This window comes from Oncorhynchus mykiss, chromosome 19 (assembly GCF_057628025.1).
Source record: "Oncorhynchus mykiss isolate SJ-2025 chromosome 19, ASM5762802v1, whole genome shotgun sequence".
NCBI classification, from domain to species: Eukaryota; Metazoa; Chordata; class Actinopteri; order Salmoniformes; family Salmonidae; genus Oncorhynchus; species Oncorhynchus mykiss.
In genome coordinates, this window is record NC_143040.1 from 12,209,010 (window position 1) to 12,225,467 (window position 16,458).

Here is a 16,458-nt window from a genome sequence, read left to right on the forward strand (position 1 = left end):
GAACGATTTGATTGAAGCATTTTCTAATGTAAGGACAGACGGATGGACTTCATTTACAAGTACAGGTAGACCTAAACACATTTCCCAGGGATAGGCTACTGTTGACATTGTGACCTGTTGTCGTTGCTGCTCATTTCAGATCGATCCGTGTTGGATAAAGCTACAGGACCCAACGCTTTTTTAGGGTGATCTGGTGTTGGATGTGCGACGCTCCTCTTTCGTGTTTGATGATGCCCCGTAATAAGACGACGCAATCTGACTCCATAAAGATGAATAGTAAAGTGCAACCGAGACTCTTAAAGAGCTACAGGAACAGACTATCAAGAAAGGTCTGAGAATTGTCTATCAAAGGCAAATGGGTTTAATATCATTGTAAAAATGAACGATTGCATTACAAGGCAATACTGCAGCAGAGTGACATTGAGTGATCCTGGGACGGCCTCTTCGTCTCAATAGTATGTCTCTTGGTACACCCAACCTGAAAGAAGAGACAATTCCCGAGAGAAGAAACAAATTAGTTCGAGTTCATCTTGCCACACTGCAAATCTCCACGAGACAAATGATAAAATACCGCACTCCCAATCTTACATGTCATTGTCACGTTCTTGTACAATAATTGACAGTGACGGCCAATTGTCGGCGTTAACTTAAAAACTTGTTGTCGTCTGTAGACCCTGAGCACGTACCTCCTGAGTTCCGTCGCATGATGTATTTTCTAACCTCATCATAGATGAAGATGAGCAGGGTGTAGGGAAAGGCACATACCCACCAGAAAGGCCTGAGGAAAAAGACAAGGAAATAAAAAATAAACATTTTTGAGGTTAAAGTGAGTGAAAGACAAGTGGAAAGAGGGAAGGAAAATAAAAAAGAGAATAAATTGAGCGTAAATCTGGGAGCTGCGTTTTTTCTCTTGGTTGGGCAGTAAACCCCATTACACTGGAGCTGTATTTTCTCTCTAGGTTGGGTAGTAAACCCCATTACACTGGAGCTGTATTTTCTCTCTAGGTTGGCTAGTAAACCCCATTACACTGGAGCTGTATTTACTCTCTAGGTTGGGTAGTAAACCCAATTACACTGGAGCTGTATTTACTCTCTAGGTTGGGTAGTAAACCCCATTACACTGGAGCTGTATTTACTCTCTAGGTTGGGTAGTAAACCCCATTACACTGGAGCTGTATTTTCTCTCTAGGTTGGCTAGTAAACCCCATTACACTGGAGCTGTATTTACTCTCTTGGTTGGGCAGTAAACCCCATTACACTGGAGCTGTATTTACTCTCTTGGTTGGGCAGTAAACCCCATTACACTGGAGCTGCATTTTCTCTCTAGGTTGGGTAGTAAACCCCATTACACTGGAGCTGTATTTTCTCTCTAGGTTGGCTAGTAAACCCATTACACTGGAGCTGTATTTTCTCTCTAGGTTGGGTAGTAAACCCCATTACACTGGAGCTGTATTTACTCTCTAGGTTGGGTAGTAAACCCCATTACACTGGAGCTGTATTTACTCTCTTGGTTGGGCAGTAAACCCCATTACACTGGAGCTGTATTTACTCTCTTGGTTGGGTAGTAAACCCCATTACACTGGAGCTGTATTTACTCTCTTGGTTGGGCAGTAAACCCCATTACACTGGAGCTGTATTTACTCTCTTGGTTGGGCAGTAAACCCCATTACACTGGAGCTGTATTTACTCTCTAGGTTGGGCAGTAAACCCCATTACACTGGAGCTAGCTAGTGAGCCCTAACTGATCCTGTGAGACCGCAGTAGTTTCCGCCCTTTATAATATCCACCCATTTTCCACCTCATCTTTTAAAACAGAGGGTGATCTTTGTTCCAAGTTGGTATACAGAAGAGCATAATATAATCTGAAGGGTCTATTGCTCACTTGAGTGGGTACATTCTGATGGCAATGTCCATTCCAGGGCAGTAGGACAGGAAGAGAGCCAGGGCGGATTCTGAACAAAGTCCGAAGATGAGAACACGGTTCCTGAGGTGGGAGGAAAAACAAATACATTTTGATGGATTTAAAACCAAAAGGGTGGATATTGATTTTTGAAGTGAGTCGCAGGGCTGTATGAACGTGTGTGTGTGTGTGTGTGTCTTAGGACCCAGACCACAGAAATCGATGTGTGTACTTACTTCATTAGTCCCTGCTGAAAGAAGGAGTTCTTCCTGGTCTTACAGACGATCAATACGGCCCACTGTGCAATCACAACAGCGGCGAAGTACGCTGTGTGGCAGCTGAACTCAATTATCTTTCTGCTCTCATATGTCTGAAGGATAAGGGGAGAGAGAGAGAGGGGGGAGTGAGAGAGAGAGAGGGGGAGAGAGAGAGAGCAAGAGGGGGAGAGAGAGAGAGAGAGAGAGAGAGAGAGGGGGAGAGAGAGTGGGGGAGAGAGAGAGAGAGAGAGAGTGGGGGAGAGAGAGAGAGAGAGAGTGGGGGGGAGAGAGAGAGAGAGAGAGAGAGAGAGAGAGAGAGAGGGGGAGAGAGAGGGAGAGAGAGAGAGAGAGAGGGAGAGAGAGAGAGAGAGAGAGAGAGAGAGAGAGAGAGAGAGAGAGAGAGAGAGAGAGAGAGAGAGAGAGAGAGAGAGAGAGAGAGAGAGAGAGAGAGAGAGAGAGAGAGAGAGGGGAGAGAGAGTGGGGGAGAGAGAGAGAGAGAGTGAGAGAGAGAGTGGGGGAGAGAGAGAGAGAGAGTGAGAGAGAGAGAGAGAGAGAGAGAGAGAGAGAGAGGGAGAGAGAGAGAGAGAGAGAGAGAGAGAGAGAGAGGGGGAGAGATGTGGGTAGATAGGGAAACAGAGGGGAGAAGGAGGAACGGAACGTGTTTATTACAATGTTACTAAATGTGTGGTGAGAATATGAGCAAGCGACAGCAGTGGAATCCACAAGTGCACAAATGGAAGAATAGTAGCAAGCTGTCTACGAAGCCCAAAGCACGGAGAGGACGTTGGGGGTTGTGTGGTGCAGGGCCGAGGCTACAGACCTGTCTCTCTGGCAGTGACTGTTCGTCCACTGACTATCTGAAATGCAAGCTGTGCAACAACCCTGATCCATAATCCCAGCCATGGCTTCCAAACTTTTTTTAATACTATATCACATTTATTGATTTATTTAGTTTTCTTGAATGTCCTGATGGAATAAACTTACTGGAATGAACAAAATCTAAAAAATGGGAGAGACTGAAAAAGTTCAAATGGAGAACTCATCACACAAGAAGGTACTCAAAACAAGGCTAATGCTAATCCCTTCATATAAATGTAATAGAACAGGCTAGGAGCTATAAACCTGGCAATTTGACTGGTAAACTGATGCCAGCCCATCTATTATGCCATCATTGACTTGAATGGAGATGCCCTTTCTATTCATTCTATTTCTATGAATCCGTTAGTAAGATAGCAGTACTCAGTAGCAGTACTCACCCACTGCTGGCCGTAGCTGTCCTCCAAGTCGTTGATATACTGGTTTTCCCAGTCCAAACGGATTCCTAGCAAGTCCATGGGATAGAACCCGTTCTCAGCCATGATTACAAAGTATGTGAAGAAGCCGGCTGCGGCCAGCATCACTCCTGTGAAGAGGAAAAAGGAGGAGAGCATTTGGTAACACTTTATTTAGATAGTCCATCTGTGGATGCTCTACAGACTATCTACAGACTAACATCAGTAACATTTCAACTAACTATCTACTAACCCTAGCCCTAACCATAACTTTACCTTACCCTAACCATGGCAAGCAGTTGCTAATCAACCGATAGTCTGTTGATAGTATGATGTTTTGTTGATAATACAGGTGGACTATCCTAATAAAGTGTGACCAAGTATTTTGTCAGTGAAGACACATTGATCAGATTGTAAATGTCCTATGAAACAGACTGGTCAACATACAACTCATAAAGGCAAAACAGAAGCCCTACCAAATTGACCATAGGCCACACTAATGAGTCTCTCGTTCACCAGTCGGTCTGTTTTGGGGTTCCGTGGCTGTCTCTTCATGATGTCGTTCTCAGCTTGTTCATAGGCCAGGGAGATAGCGGGGATCTTGAAGATAACAATGGGAAAAGATCACCCGAATTAGAAACATATCGTTGGTCACTTCGATGTTTGTGAGAATATCTTCTGAACAACCTCTGAAATGACCACGGACATTGTTTGTGGTGATGCACCAGATCACATGATCAGATTGTTCACTAAGGAGGAATATCCACATCTGAAAGACCCACCATGTCAGTTCCCAGGTCGATGCAGAGGATGGTGACGGTCCCTAGGGCCAGTGGAATGTTGGCGAGGAGCAAGAAGAGGAAGGGGGTCATCTCTGGAATTTTACTGGACAGGGTGTAGGTGATGGACTTCTTCAAGTTGTCAAAGATCAGACGGCCTGGGGGGAAATAGAGGATGGACGGGATAGTCAGGGTGATGACAGAAGGATGGAAAGACACAGCAGATTGATAATCATCTGTGCAGAGCTCCTCATACCCTCTTCAACACCAGTCACGATGGAGGCAAAATTGTCATCCAGGAGGATCATGTCTGCAGCCTGCTTGGAGACGTCAGATCCAGCGATACCCATAGCAACACCGATGTCAGCCTTCCTCAGAGCAGGGGAATCGTTCACACCATCCCCTGTCACAGCCACAATGGCCCCCTGTGGATAAGTAAGAGAGGTGTTTAGTAGGATCGGACCCTTTTTTCAATTTTCTCCTAAAATGACATACCCAAATCTAACTGCCTGTAGCTCAGGACCGGAAGCAAGGATATGCATATTCTTGATACAATTTGAAAGGAAACACTTTGAAGTTTGTGGAAATTTGAAATGAATGCAGGAGAATATAACACATTAGATCTGGTGAAAGATAATACAAAGAAAAAAACATGCATTTTTTGTATTTTTTCTGTACCATCATCTTTGAAAGAGAAAGGCCATAATGTATTATTCTAGCCCAGTCGCAATTTAGATTTTGACCACTAGATGGCAGCATTGTATGTGCAAAGTTTTAGACTGATCAAATGAACCATTGTATTTTGGTTTAAAATGTTGTATAAGACTGCCCAAATGTGCGTAATAATAGTTGAATAATAACTTTCAAGTTCATAACTGTGCGCTCTCCTCAAACAATAGCATGGTATTATTTCATTGTAATAGCTACTGTAAATTGGACAGTGTAGTTAGATTAACAAAAATGTAAGCTTTCTTCCAAAATCAGATATGTCTATGTCCTTGGAAATGTTATTGTTACTTACAACCTCATGCTAATTGCGTTAGCCTATGTTAGCTCAACCATCCCATGGGGAACCCACCAATCCTGTAGAGGTTAAAGATCTTAGCAATGAAAGATACAATGATCCTGACTGACTCATAAGCATGGATTCATTAACTCAATAGTACCTGACGCTGGCAACCCTCCACAATAATCAGCTTCTGCTGAGGAGAAGTTCTGGCAAACACAATCTCAGTGTGATGCTTCAGGATGTCATCCAACTCTTCGGGGGTCATGTCCTTCAGCTCTCCACCGTGGACAACACAGGCCTTGGCATCTCTGCATGGCACAAAGACAGAAAGCTAAAATATAAGCTAAATATAACTGGCTTGTATTTTTCACAAAACGGCTAAATATAGGTTTCTGTCACTCCTCTTTAAGTGTAGACAGTGTGATGACATACACTGAAATGTTCCCGAACAAACTGCAACATACCTTGGGTTGACCTCAGAAACTGGGATTTTCAGACGAGCAGCAATTTCCTCAACAGTCTCGTTGCCCTCAGAGATGATGCCCACACCCTTGGCAATGGCCTTCGCAGTGATGGGATGATCCCCAGTGACCATGATAACCTAAGGGTAGGACGGGAAGTTGAGTGGCCTGTTCACAGTGGCTGCTATGTGTGATGGCCGAAGAGTCTTGAGTTTACTATGATATTGCCATACCTTGATTCCAGCACACCTGCACTTGCCCACAGCGTCAGGCACAGCAGCACGGGGAGGGTCAATCATGGACATGAGGCCAACGAAGCACAGATTCTCAGTGGGAAAGTTCACATCTTCACAGTCAAAGTCAAAGCCTTCTGGAAACTGGTCATCAGGGAGCTGGAAATGGCAGAAACCTGGAAAGGACGCAGAGGCAGAAACAACCTAGAACAAATTCTGCATGTTCAAGACTGTAAATTAGCTCCCAAACCTTTGAATGAATATGTCTCCATATTGGTGTGCCCTCTTACCCAGCACTCTCTCTCCCAGTCCTCCTAGCGCTTCGTAGGCTTTCTGAAATGATTCCTTTATCTCGTCATCCAGAGGATGTTCTTTGCCTTGGAGCAAGATGGTGGAGCAGCTGTCCAGGATCCTCTCAGGGGCTCCCTTCATCACCAGCAGATGATTGGACTCGCCGGCCATGTTGTTCTCATGAATGGAGAGCTAGTGGAAGATGAGATGACACCATGAAGAGGGCTGACTTTATTTTAAATAACTCAGAAGGGTACCAGTGAGCCTGGTAAAGTAAAGTTACGGCTACTTATTGGATATAGATACCCAGTAGCAGTTACAAGCTGACTGGATGTAGATACCCAGTAGCAGTTACAAGCTGACTGGATGTAGATACCCAGTAGCAGTTACAAGCTGACTGGATGTAGATACCCAGTAGCAGTTATAGGCTGACTGGATGTAGATACCCAGTAGCAGTTACAAGCTGACTGGATGTAGATACCCAGTAGCAGTAACAAGCTGACTGGAAATAGATACCCAGTAGCAGTTACAAGCTGACTGGATATGGATACCCAGTAGTAGTAACAAGCTGACTGGATATAGATACCCAGTAGTAGTAACAAGCTGACTGGATATAGATACCCAGTAGCAGTTACAAACTGACTGGTTGTAGATACCCAGTAGCAGTTACAAGCTGACTGGATATAGATACCCAGTAGCAGTTACAAGCTGACTGGATATAGATACCCAGTAGCAGTTACAAGCTGACTGGATGTAGATACCCAGTAGTAGTTACAAACTGACTGGATGTAGATACCCTGTAGCAGTTACAAGCTGACTGGATATAGATACCCAGTAGCAGTTACAAGCTGACTGGCTGTAGATACCCAGTAGCAGTTACAAGCTGACTGGATATAGATACCCAGTAGCAGTTACAAGCTGACTGGATATAGATACCCAGTAGCAGTAACAAGCTGACTGGATGTAGATACCCAGTAGCAGTTACAAGCTGACTGGATGTAGATACCCAGTAGCAGTAACAAGCTGACTGGATGTAGATACCCAGTAGCAGTTACAAACTGACTGGATGTAGATACCCAGTAGCAGTTATAAGCTGACTGGATGTAGATACCCAGTAGCAGTTACAAGCTGACTGGATATAGATACCCAGTAGCAGTTACAAGCTGACTGGATGTAGATATCCAGTAGCATTTACAAGCTGACTGGATATAGATACCCAGTAGCAGTTACAAGCTGACTGGATATAGATACCCAGTAGCAGTAACAAGCTGACTGGATATAGATACCCAGTAGCAGTTACAAGCTGACTGGATGTAGATATCCAGTAGCATTTACAAGCTGACTGGATATAGATACCCAGTAGCAGTTACAAGCTGACTGGATATAGATACCCAGTAGCAGTAACAAGCTGACTGGATGTAGATACCCAGTAGCAGTTACAAGCTGACTGGATGTAGATACCCAGTAGCAGTTACAAGCTGACTGGATGTAGATACCCAGTAGCAGTTACAAGCTGACTGGATATAGATACCCAGTAGCAGTTACAAGCTGACTGGATATAGATACCCAGTAGCAGTTACAAGCTGACTGGATGTAGATACCCAGTAGCAGTTACAAGCTGACTGGATGTAGATACCCAGTAGCAGTAACAAGCTGACTGGATATAGATACCCAGTAGCAGTAACAAGCTGACTGGATGTAGATATCCAGTAGCAGTTACAAGCTGACTGGATGTAGATACCCAGTAGCAGTAACAAGCTGACTGGATATAGATACCCAGTAGCAGTTACAAGCTGACTGGATGTAGATACCCAGTAGCAGTTACAAGCTGACTGGAGGGTAGATACCCAGTAGCAGTTACAAGCTGACTGGAGGGTAGATACCCAGTAGCAGTTACAAGCTGACTGGGGGGTAGATACCCAGTAGCAGTTATAGGCTGACTGGATGTAGATACCCAGTAGCAGTTACAAGCTGACTGGATGTAGATACCCAGTAGCAGTTACAAGCTGACTGGATATAGATACCCAGTAGCAGTTACAAGCTGACTGGATATAGATACCCAGTAGCAGTTACAAGCTGACTGGATATAGATACCCAGTAGCAGTTACAAGCTGACTGGATATAGATACCCAGTAGCAGTTACAAGCTGACTGGCTGTAGATACCCAGTAGCAGTTACAAGCTGACTGGATATAGATACCCAGTAGCAGTTACAAGCTGACTGGATATAGATACCCAGTAGCAGTAACAAGCTGACTGGATGTAGATACCCAGTAGCAGTAACAAGCTGACTGGATATAGATACCCAGTAGCAGTAACAAGCTGACTGGATATAGATACCCAGTAGCAGTTACAAGCTGACTGGCTGTAGATACCCAGTAGCAGTTACAAGCTGACTGGATATAGATACCCAGTAGCAGTTACAAGCTGACTGGATATAGATACCCAGTAGCAGTTACAAGCTGACTGGATATAGATACCCAGTAGCAGTTACAAGCTGACTGGCTGTAGATACCCAGTAGCAGTTACAAGCTGACTGGATATAGATACCCAGTAGCAGTTACAAGCTGACTGGATATAGATACCCAGTAGCATTTACAAGCTGACTGGATATAGATACCCAGTAGCAGTTACAAGCTGACTGGATATAGATACCCAGTAGCAGTTACAAGCTGACTGGATATAGATACCCAGTAGCAGTTACAAGCTGACTGGATATAGATACCCAGTAGCAGTTACAAGCTGACTGGATATAGATACCCAGTAGCAGTAACAAGCTGACTGGATGTAGATACCCAGCAGCAGTTCCAAGCTGATTGAGAAAAGCCATCCATGATTTTAAGTCCATCACACCATATTTTCGATCTCAGTAGTAAGAATGTAGTACATATTTCCGTTTTTACTTCCATAGTTTTTTCCCCCATAGTTTTATTCCTGTGAAGCACATTGTGTTGCATTCCATGTCTGACATGTGCTGTGTAAATAAAGCTTGATTAGATTTGATTGACCACGTGGTTACCTGGTATTTGTTGGTGGAGTTGAAGGGGATCTCAACGACTTTGCTGTACTTTTCTCTCATGTCTTTGACAGACCCACAGCACAGCTCGATACACTTCAGCAGGGCAGTCTCTGAGGCATCACCGCTCACATCTCTCTTGAGGATAGGTACGTTGTTCTGTTCTGCCAGGAAGACGGCTCGGTTGCACAGGCCGGCGACTCTAGCCAGGGCAGCCCAGGTGGCAGAGCTTTTGTCGAAAGAGGTACCACTTTGGTTCTCTGTGGTGTCAGCATCATGGATCTGGTTGTCGAACCACATGTGAGCCACAGTCATTCTGTTCTGGGTCAGGGTGCCAGTCTTGTCGGAGCAGATTGTGGAGGTGGACCCCAAGGTCTCCACAGCTTCCAGATTCTTCACCAGGCAGTTCTTCTTGGCCATACGCTTGGCAGTCAGAGTTAGACACACCTAAGATGGAAATCCATAGCAGAGGGTTAAATAATAGAAAATTAGACAAAATATGTTTTGTTGTTGTAACAAAAAACATATTTTGTCAAATGTTGTATACATTTTTTTCATTAAGTTTTTGTTAAACATGAGTTTTCATCAGCACTCACAGTTACAGTAGCCAGGAGACCCTCTGGTACATTAGCAACGATGATTCCAATGAGGAAGATGATGGATGGCAGCCATCCATAGCCCAGAATGACGGAGAGGATTAAGAAAGTCACACCGAAGAAGACGGACACACCGGTGATGATTTCAATGAAGTGATCAATTTCAATTCCGAGAGGCGTCTGCCCACTTTCCAGACTCATGGCCAACGCGGCGATACGACCCATGATAGTGTGGTCACCAGTGTTGATGACGATACCTCTGGCAGTTCCTGGAAGGGTCAAAAATTGAGTATATGGTTTAGAACAGGGTTCTCCAACTGGAACGAATTTGGAACGTGGGTGGTTTTATTTTGCCTTCCCATGATTTCTGAGCAATTTTTCAAATATATATACATATAACAAAATTGTTAAAATAATATATAAAAAACATTATAATATATAAATAAATTAAGTAAATATATATATATATAATATACAATTTTTTTTTTTTAAATCAGGAATCAGGAAATCAGCTCCAGGTGATTTTAATTTGGGAAATATGTTCACAAGTATTCCCACACATAATAGAGAGACACTGTGATCATATACCACTGTAAGCAAGGTTTGAAATGATGACGTTTTAGTCAAATATGATATCTGTTTGGGCTTCTTGCAGCCAATTATGTTCTAGCTCCCTGACCATCTGCTCAAGAAAAAAAATGATTCCTAGTTTAGAATCACAAAGAGGCAATTCAGACAATTTAACACTTTTCCTATGCCTCCCTTTCCTACCCACTTCTCAGTAGTTGGTATTCAGACTTACTTTATGGAGGCGCTTAACAAGGTTTCCTTGCAAGCACTGAATACATTTAATTAAACCTCAGAAAACACACCCACTTGGTGGCCTACCAATTCAATCAGGGAGTTTTTGTTTAATTCGTTTTTCTGTTAATTTATCTAAAGTAATCTCTTTAAATACATGTGTACCTTATATTTGAATTTGATTGCCACAAGACTTGATTGTAGAGAATGTGTTGAGAATATAGAACGATAGAGACGAATATGTGTTTTCAAGGCTGTTTCAGAACCCATGTGTACATTTTAAAACACTGATTTTACACATTATTTGTGTTTAGGGAATAATCATGAATCCTACTTCATGGAAAAATAAAGCCTTTATGTACAAATAAAGGTGTTTTGATTCATTTTGAAAGTTGCCACATTCAGTTAATCAATGGTAACGTTGAAAATAGTCTAACCTATAATAGTTGTATAATTATAATATGGAGAATAGTATAAATAGTATGATATAATAAACATACCCTAATTTCCCGCACGGATCATGGAACTGTGCAAAGTGTTGCGCTGTGCATCAAGATCCATGTATCGGTTACAGCTCCAGAATGATTTAACAGGCCTATAAGCCCCCGATTTATTTTTACTACAATTTGTATTGGGCCTTCATGAAATAGTATACACTATTACTTGACCCTCAGCCACAGACACAAAGACGTGACAGCGTTTTCAGATGAATGCGAGAAAGGTAGGCTAAATCAAAAGATGTGATGGAATGATACGAATGTAGAGAAGGGAACGAACACTAAATATACCTGGTTATTATGTACAGTCACCAACCGATAGTGGCTAATAAAAAAACAAGAAACGTTGGAGCATATGTTTAAAACATCCTAAAGGACACAAAGGTTACATTTGGCGCCACTCTTTACCTTGTCATCCCATTTGGCGCGTGTCTCCAAATTTAACCCCTGCAAGTTATAAGGCCATACAATAAAAAAATCTGCATAAACGGCACATATTTCATACTTCACTGCGGGGATTACTCATTTACCTAGCTCTTATCAATTAGCTCTTGTCAATTTATAAATTACAGTGCATGGAGAATGCTGTTACTTCTATCGGGAAAAAATAAAGTAGATGCTTTTCCACTTATAACCGGCATGTTTGCTCGACCTTATTAATGGTGATGGAATTATTTGGGTATTAAATCAAGGTCAGACACACCTCCGACACACCTCCATTTCTGGCGTTTCCCACGTGCTTAAATTCAATGGCAGAATACAAACAGAATAGAAACAAATAAACTGCATACAAAATGAATGAAGTTCAATACACGCGCTTTTAACTCCGGTCTGAATCCCCTCTTAAAATAATGAATATATACAAGAAATTTGAACTATTCAATAATTGCAGATAGTTACAGAAGGTACTTTTTACCTTCAACACAGTTGGTAGAGAAGAAGGCAATGTTCCTGGTTTCCAGGGGGTTGTCATTGCTAAAATCGGGACTACGAGTTTGGGGCTCAGATTCACCAGTGAGGGAGGAGTTGTCCACCTGAGTGGGGAAAGATAATCGTGTCAATACAACAACGAATGAATTACATTTACGCGTCTGACACGTGACTTAATGTTTTTTTAAGTATCCACCTTGCAGCCGCTGGCAGAGACGATACGCAAATCAGCTGGTATCCTATCTCCGCCTTTCACCTCCACTATATCGCCAACCACCACTTCTTCAGTGTTGATGTTCTTCTTCTCACCGTCACGGACTACCAGGGCTTGCTACAAGGAAGATGACACGATTAACATCCGTACACGTAACTATATGATAGAGTTCTTCTCAGAGGAGTTTGAAAAGGCAGAAGTCTAACCTGCGGGACTAGGTTTTTGAAGGAGTCCATGATCTTTGAGCTCTTGGCTTCTTGGTAGTAGGAGAAACAACCGGTGATGATGACAACAACAGCGAGCACAAGGCCCAGGTACAACTGTTAAAGAAGAGGCAGAATGATTATGAGACTATTGCTTTATCATTAAGTAGGAAAAGCCTTTCGGGCACTGGAGGCTTCATCTCAAATGATCTCTGAATTCTACGATTGTATGATTCTCACATTAGCATTGGTCGGCTCTTCCTCTGAGGTGACCTGGATAATGTGGGCTATGAAGCAGAGCACAGCTCCGATCCACAGCAGCATGCAGAACCCGCCAAAGAGCTGCTTGCAGAACTTCACCCACTCAGGGGTAGTGCGGGGAGGAGTCAGGGTGTTTGGGCCATCGCGAAGAAGGATCTCCTTAGCCCGAACCGAGGATAGACCCTAGGTGGGGGAAGAAGGAGAGAGGGAAAATGTAAAGTGAAGGGGAAATGAGGAGGGAGGGAAGGAGGAAAGAGAAGGGAAAAGAGGAGGGAGGGAAGGAGGAAAGAGAAGGGAAAGGAGGAGGGAGGGAAGGAGGAAAGAGAAGGGAAAGGAGGAGGGAGGGAAGGAGGAAAGAGAAGGGAAAGGAGGAGGGAGGGAAGGAGGAAAGAGAAGGGAAAGGAGGAGGGAGGGAAGGAGGAAAGAGAAGGGAAAGGAGGAAGGAGGGAAGGAGGAAAGAGCAAGGCACAAAGTAAGCAAAGGGATGTCACACAATCTGAAAATACGTTTTACTCCAAACTCTGTGTAAACTTTAGGAAGATATAGATATGTTTCATATGTTATGATTCGGTGTTAGATAGTGATGCCATCTTGACATAGAAGGCAGAAGTTCTACCAACGCAAATTACAGTCAGCTTTCATCCGTAGGAGCTACTGATCCAACTGGTTGTCAATGTTACAAACGGAGGCACACATGAACACACATGAACACACATGAACAAACATAAACACACATGAACAAACATGAACACACATAGATATTCACTCACCCTGGCTAAGTCTGTGCCGTATTTCCTGTTAAGCTCATCCAAGGTCAACTTGTGGTCATCCTAAATGAGAGAGAGAGAGAGAGAGAGAGAGAGAGCTTGTTGTTCTTTAATCTTTCCACATTGGTAGAGGTGAACAGAACATTTAGTGATGAAACACATTTCTCCAATAGTTTGAACTGATTCTATGAATGACAAGGTCATGCAGCATAGAATTGACTCTAAACCATAGTAGAGTCATTGGTTTCTGTATGATGGATGGAATCGCGCTGATTCGTGACTGAATCCATTACTGAATGTTACCTTCTGCCCTGAATAAGTACTGCACAGTGCACGTATCCGTTTTCCTATTTCACTACATGTAAGAAAGCAGTTTCCAACGATAGGCTACTGTTTCTCTCAAGTTTAAACACAGGCTATTGGGGTTTTAGAACTGCCCCCAAGACTCACTGCAGAGTGATAGTAAGTAAATGAAAATGCAAATGAGTGCCCAAATGCAAATCTAGAAACCAAAGAGCTTTATACAGGCTTGATAGGTTGTGTGCTGCACCTTTTCTGGCCCACGGAGATGAATAGGCTTACACTGTAAAGGGGTTGCCGTGAATTTTACAGTAACTTACAGGCAGCTAGTGGTAAGTTACTGTATTTAATATTGCCTACTGTAATATGAATAAAGTACCAAAGCAAGTACTGTGTAATGACAGTAAAATATCATAGAATTTACCCTATTATACGGTTAAAAATAAAACATATTTTATTGTCACACTGGACAGGTTCAGTGAAATGTGTTGTTTTACAGTTATATATACAGTTAAAGTTGGAAATGTGTGAAAAACAGTGAATACTACTGACTGTAATTGGAATGAATGAAATGAATTGAGGGGAGAAGGGGTTTGTATTTCACAGTGTTTTACACGACATGGGATTGGTACAAGCAGGTTAGCTGTTAGGTAGTGCTTACACATTACAGCATATGAATTCATATTTTGTGTTTCATATCATTAGCACTTCTAGAGGCCTTAACAAAGGCTTCCAAACGGTCAGCGACTACAGGGCAAAATGACATGGCAAAATGCTCAACCAGTAAAGGTTTAAGACTTACTGCCACTTCAGTATGTTCACTATACATTTGAAATGGTTGGGGCGCTACTACCACACACCAGTTAAATCGGTACAGCGTTCTCGATAACGGATGCAACTAATACAGCCTCTTACAAGGCAAGCCTCAAAATATGGTAATGAGCCAGAAACAACAATACCAGGCTCCCACTAGTGGTCAGAACGTTTTAGGAGCTCCAACATTCTTTTTATGGTACTGAATTCTGTGGGATGGAATTACAGTACCATTTGAAATACAGCAATTCTTTCCCTGCCCAAATTACCGTATAACATTACTGCATTACTATATTATTTACTATAGTTTTTTTGGTTTCATTATCTTTGACACACTTTCCTTCAGGAAACCTACTGAAAAAATACTGAAAGAAAGCATTTTCCATAACTTGTAGGTTTGAAGTTTGAACGGATAATTTCTCACTTATGGGTGGCTCACAATGCAATATTGGGGAATGGAATTGGCAGAGTATATGCATATTAAATACTGTTGTTGTTAATAAAGTCAAATAAGTGTAGTGTTTTTGTGGACTGTTGTGTTTTTGTGAACATTACTGTAGTATTTTCTACAGTGTTAAAAAAACAACAATAACACTGTCATATTTTCTATAGCATTCTACAGTATACTACAACATTCTACAGTAAGTACTACACATGATCGAGGGATACTACAGTGTACAGTATAGTATTCTACAGTTTAATGTAGAATTCTATAGTTAGAACTGTAGTATTCTACAGTCAACTGTTGTCTTTTTTCATGTGGGAAAAAAACATTTTTTCGTTACAGTGTACTATGCACCTTTGTCTTTTCTTATAGAAAACACAAACATTTTGAAGCTTTGTCATTGTATATATTTTAAACAAATTGCATATGGATTCATGTGCACTGTCCGTGTCATCTAAATTAGATGAATAAATGAATAAATAAATAATCAGTTTTCCTCACCAGGTCAACTTCCTTTTTCAGGTCATCCTTATCCATCTTCTCCTTGGCTTTCTTCACCTGCTTTTCACTCTTCTTCTTTCCATCGTCCTCGGAGGTCGCCGCCAGTTTATAATCATCTTTCCCCTTCTGTATGTCGAAACACACGTTAATGATGAGAAGCTGTAAACTATCAATGTGCCTCTTTGTTAATACGGTCTAGAAATTCCATTTAGAAATGTATAAAATCCCCTTAAGAAGCAGCAATTAACATGAAATATAGAGATTTTTTTTTTTGCAAGTATGAACTGTAAAATAACATATTTTTAGTTAAGATGAAAGTAAACACACAATAAGTCTATTAAAATCCTGATAATCCAAAGTGCAATGCAGACTTACTACAAGCCCCATTCTTGCACCGCTGTCTCAATCCCAGTGGTTTTGTGAAGATCATTTATTTCCTACTTATCCTGAGAAACTCCACCTGTTGCACGTCTACACCTGCCTCTCTCCCTCTTTCTCCACGTCTCGAGGCAACCAAGAGCTCCCTGGGTAGCTAACTGAGGATTGAATATTTATATGGTTTACCTGGCCAAGGGGAGGTGCACAGGAGGAATGAATCAGATGTGTGGAGAAGGGACCGAGGATGGGAGGGGTTGTGGAGAAGGAGTTGGATCTGTGCCAATCTTCACCTGTACAGCTAGGTCATTTTGACCATGAGCCCCCATAAAGAAAGCATCCCTGTCGGAAGTTGATGGTACTCACAATAAACAAATGGGTTCAAAATAACACAACCAGTGACCCAACCATTTGCCACTATAGTACCTACAATACCATGTGTATGTAGGTAGTTGGAAGTTGAAAGTACTCACAATAAACAAATGGGTTAAAAATAACCCAACCAGTAATTCAACTATGGGTCACTTTAGCACCTACCA

General features: G+C 42.3%; 1 protein-coding gene across 2 annotated transcripts; it reads right to left on the reverse strand.

The window, feature by feature from the left end:
* Positions 1 to 345: 345 nt before the first annotated feature.
* Positions 346 to 16,128, reverse strand: LOC110497251 (sodium/potassium-transporting ATPase subunit alpha-1). 2 transcript variants are annotated; one of them, XM_036954167.2, is made up of 21 exons: positions 15,920 to 16,128; positions 15,545 to 15,670; positions 13,489 to 13,548; positions 12,698 to 12,901; positions 12,461 to 12,574; positions 12,237 to 12,371; positions 12,027 to 12,144; positions 9,813 to 10,081; positions 9,220 to 9,663; positions 6,201 to 6,393; positions 5,911 to 6,086; positions 5,681 to 5,817; positions 5,374 to 5,524; positions 4,464 to 4,632; positions 4,211 to 4,365; positions 3,905 to 4,028; positions 3,414 to 3,559; positions 2,137 to 2,270; positions 1,883 to 1,984; positions 687 to 778; positions 346 to 478 (listed from the first exon to the last, which is right to left on the reverse strand). In XM_036954167.2, the coding sequence occupies exons 1-21, from the start codon at positions 15,929 to 15,931 to the stop codon at positions 450 to 452; spliced, it is 3,090 nt and encodes a 1,029-aa protein (XP_036810062.1). In that variant the 5' UTR covers positions 15,932 to 16,128; the 3' UTR covers positions 346 to 449. The 2 variants fall into 2 exon arrangements, with proteins under 2 accessions (XP_036810062.1, XP_090066180.1); XM_090210054.1 differs by having other exon boundaries at positions 11,519 to 12,144; positions 15,920 to 16,070.
* Between the last annotated feature and the right edge of the window lie 330 nt (positions 16,129 to 16,458).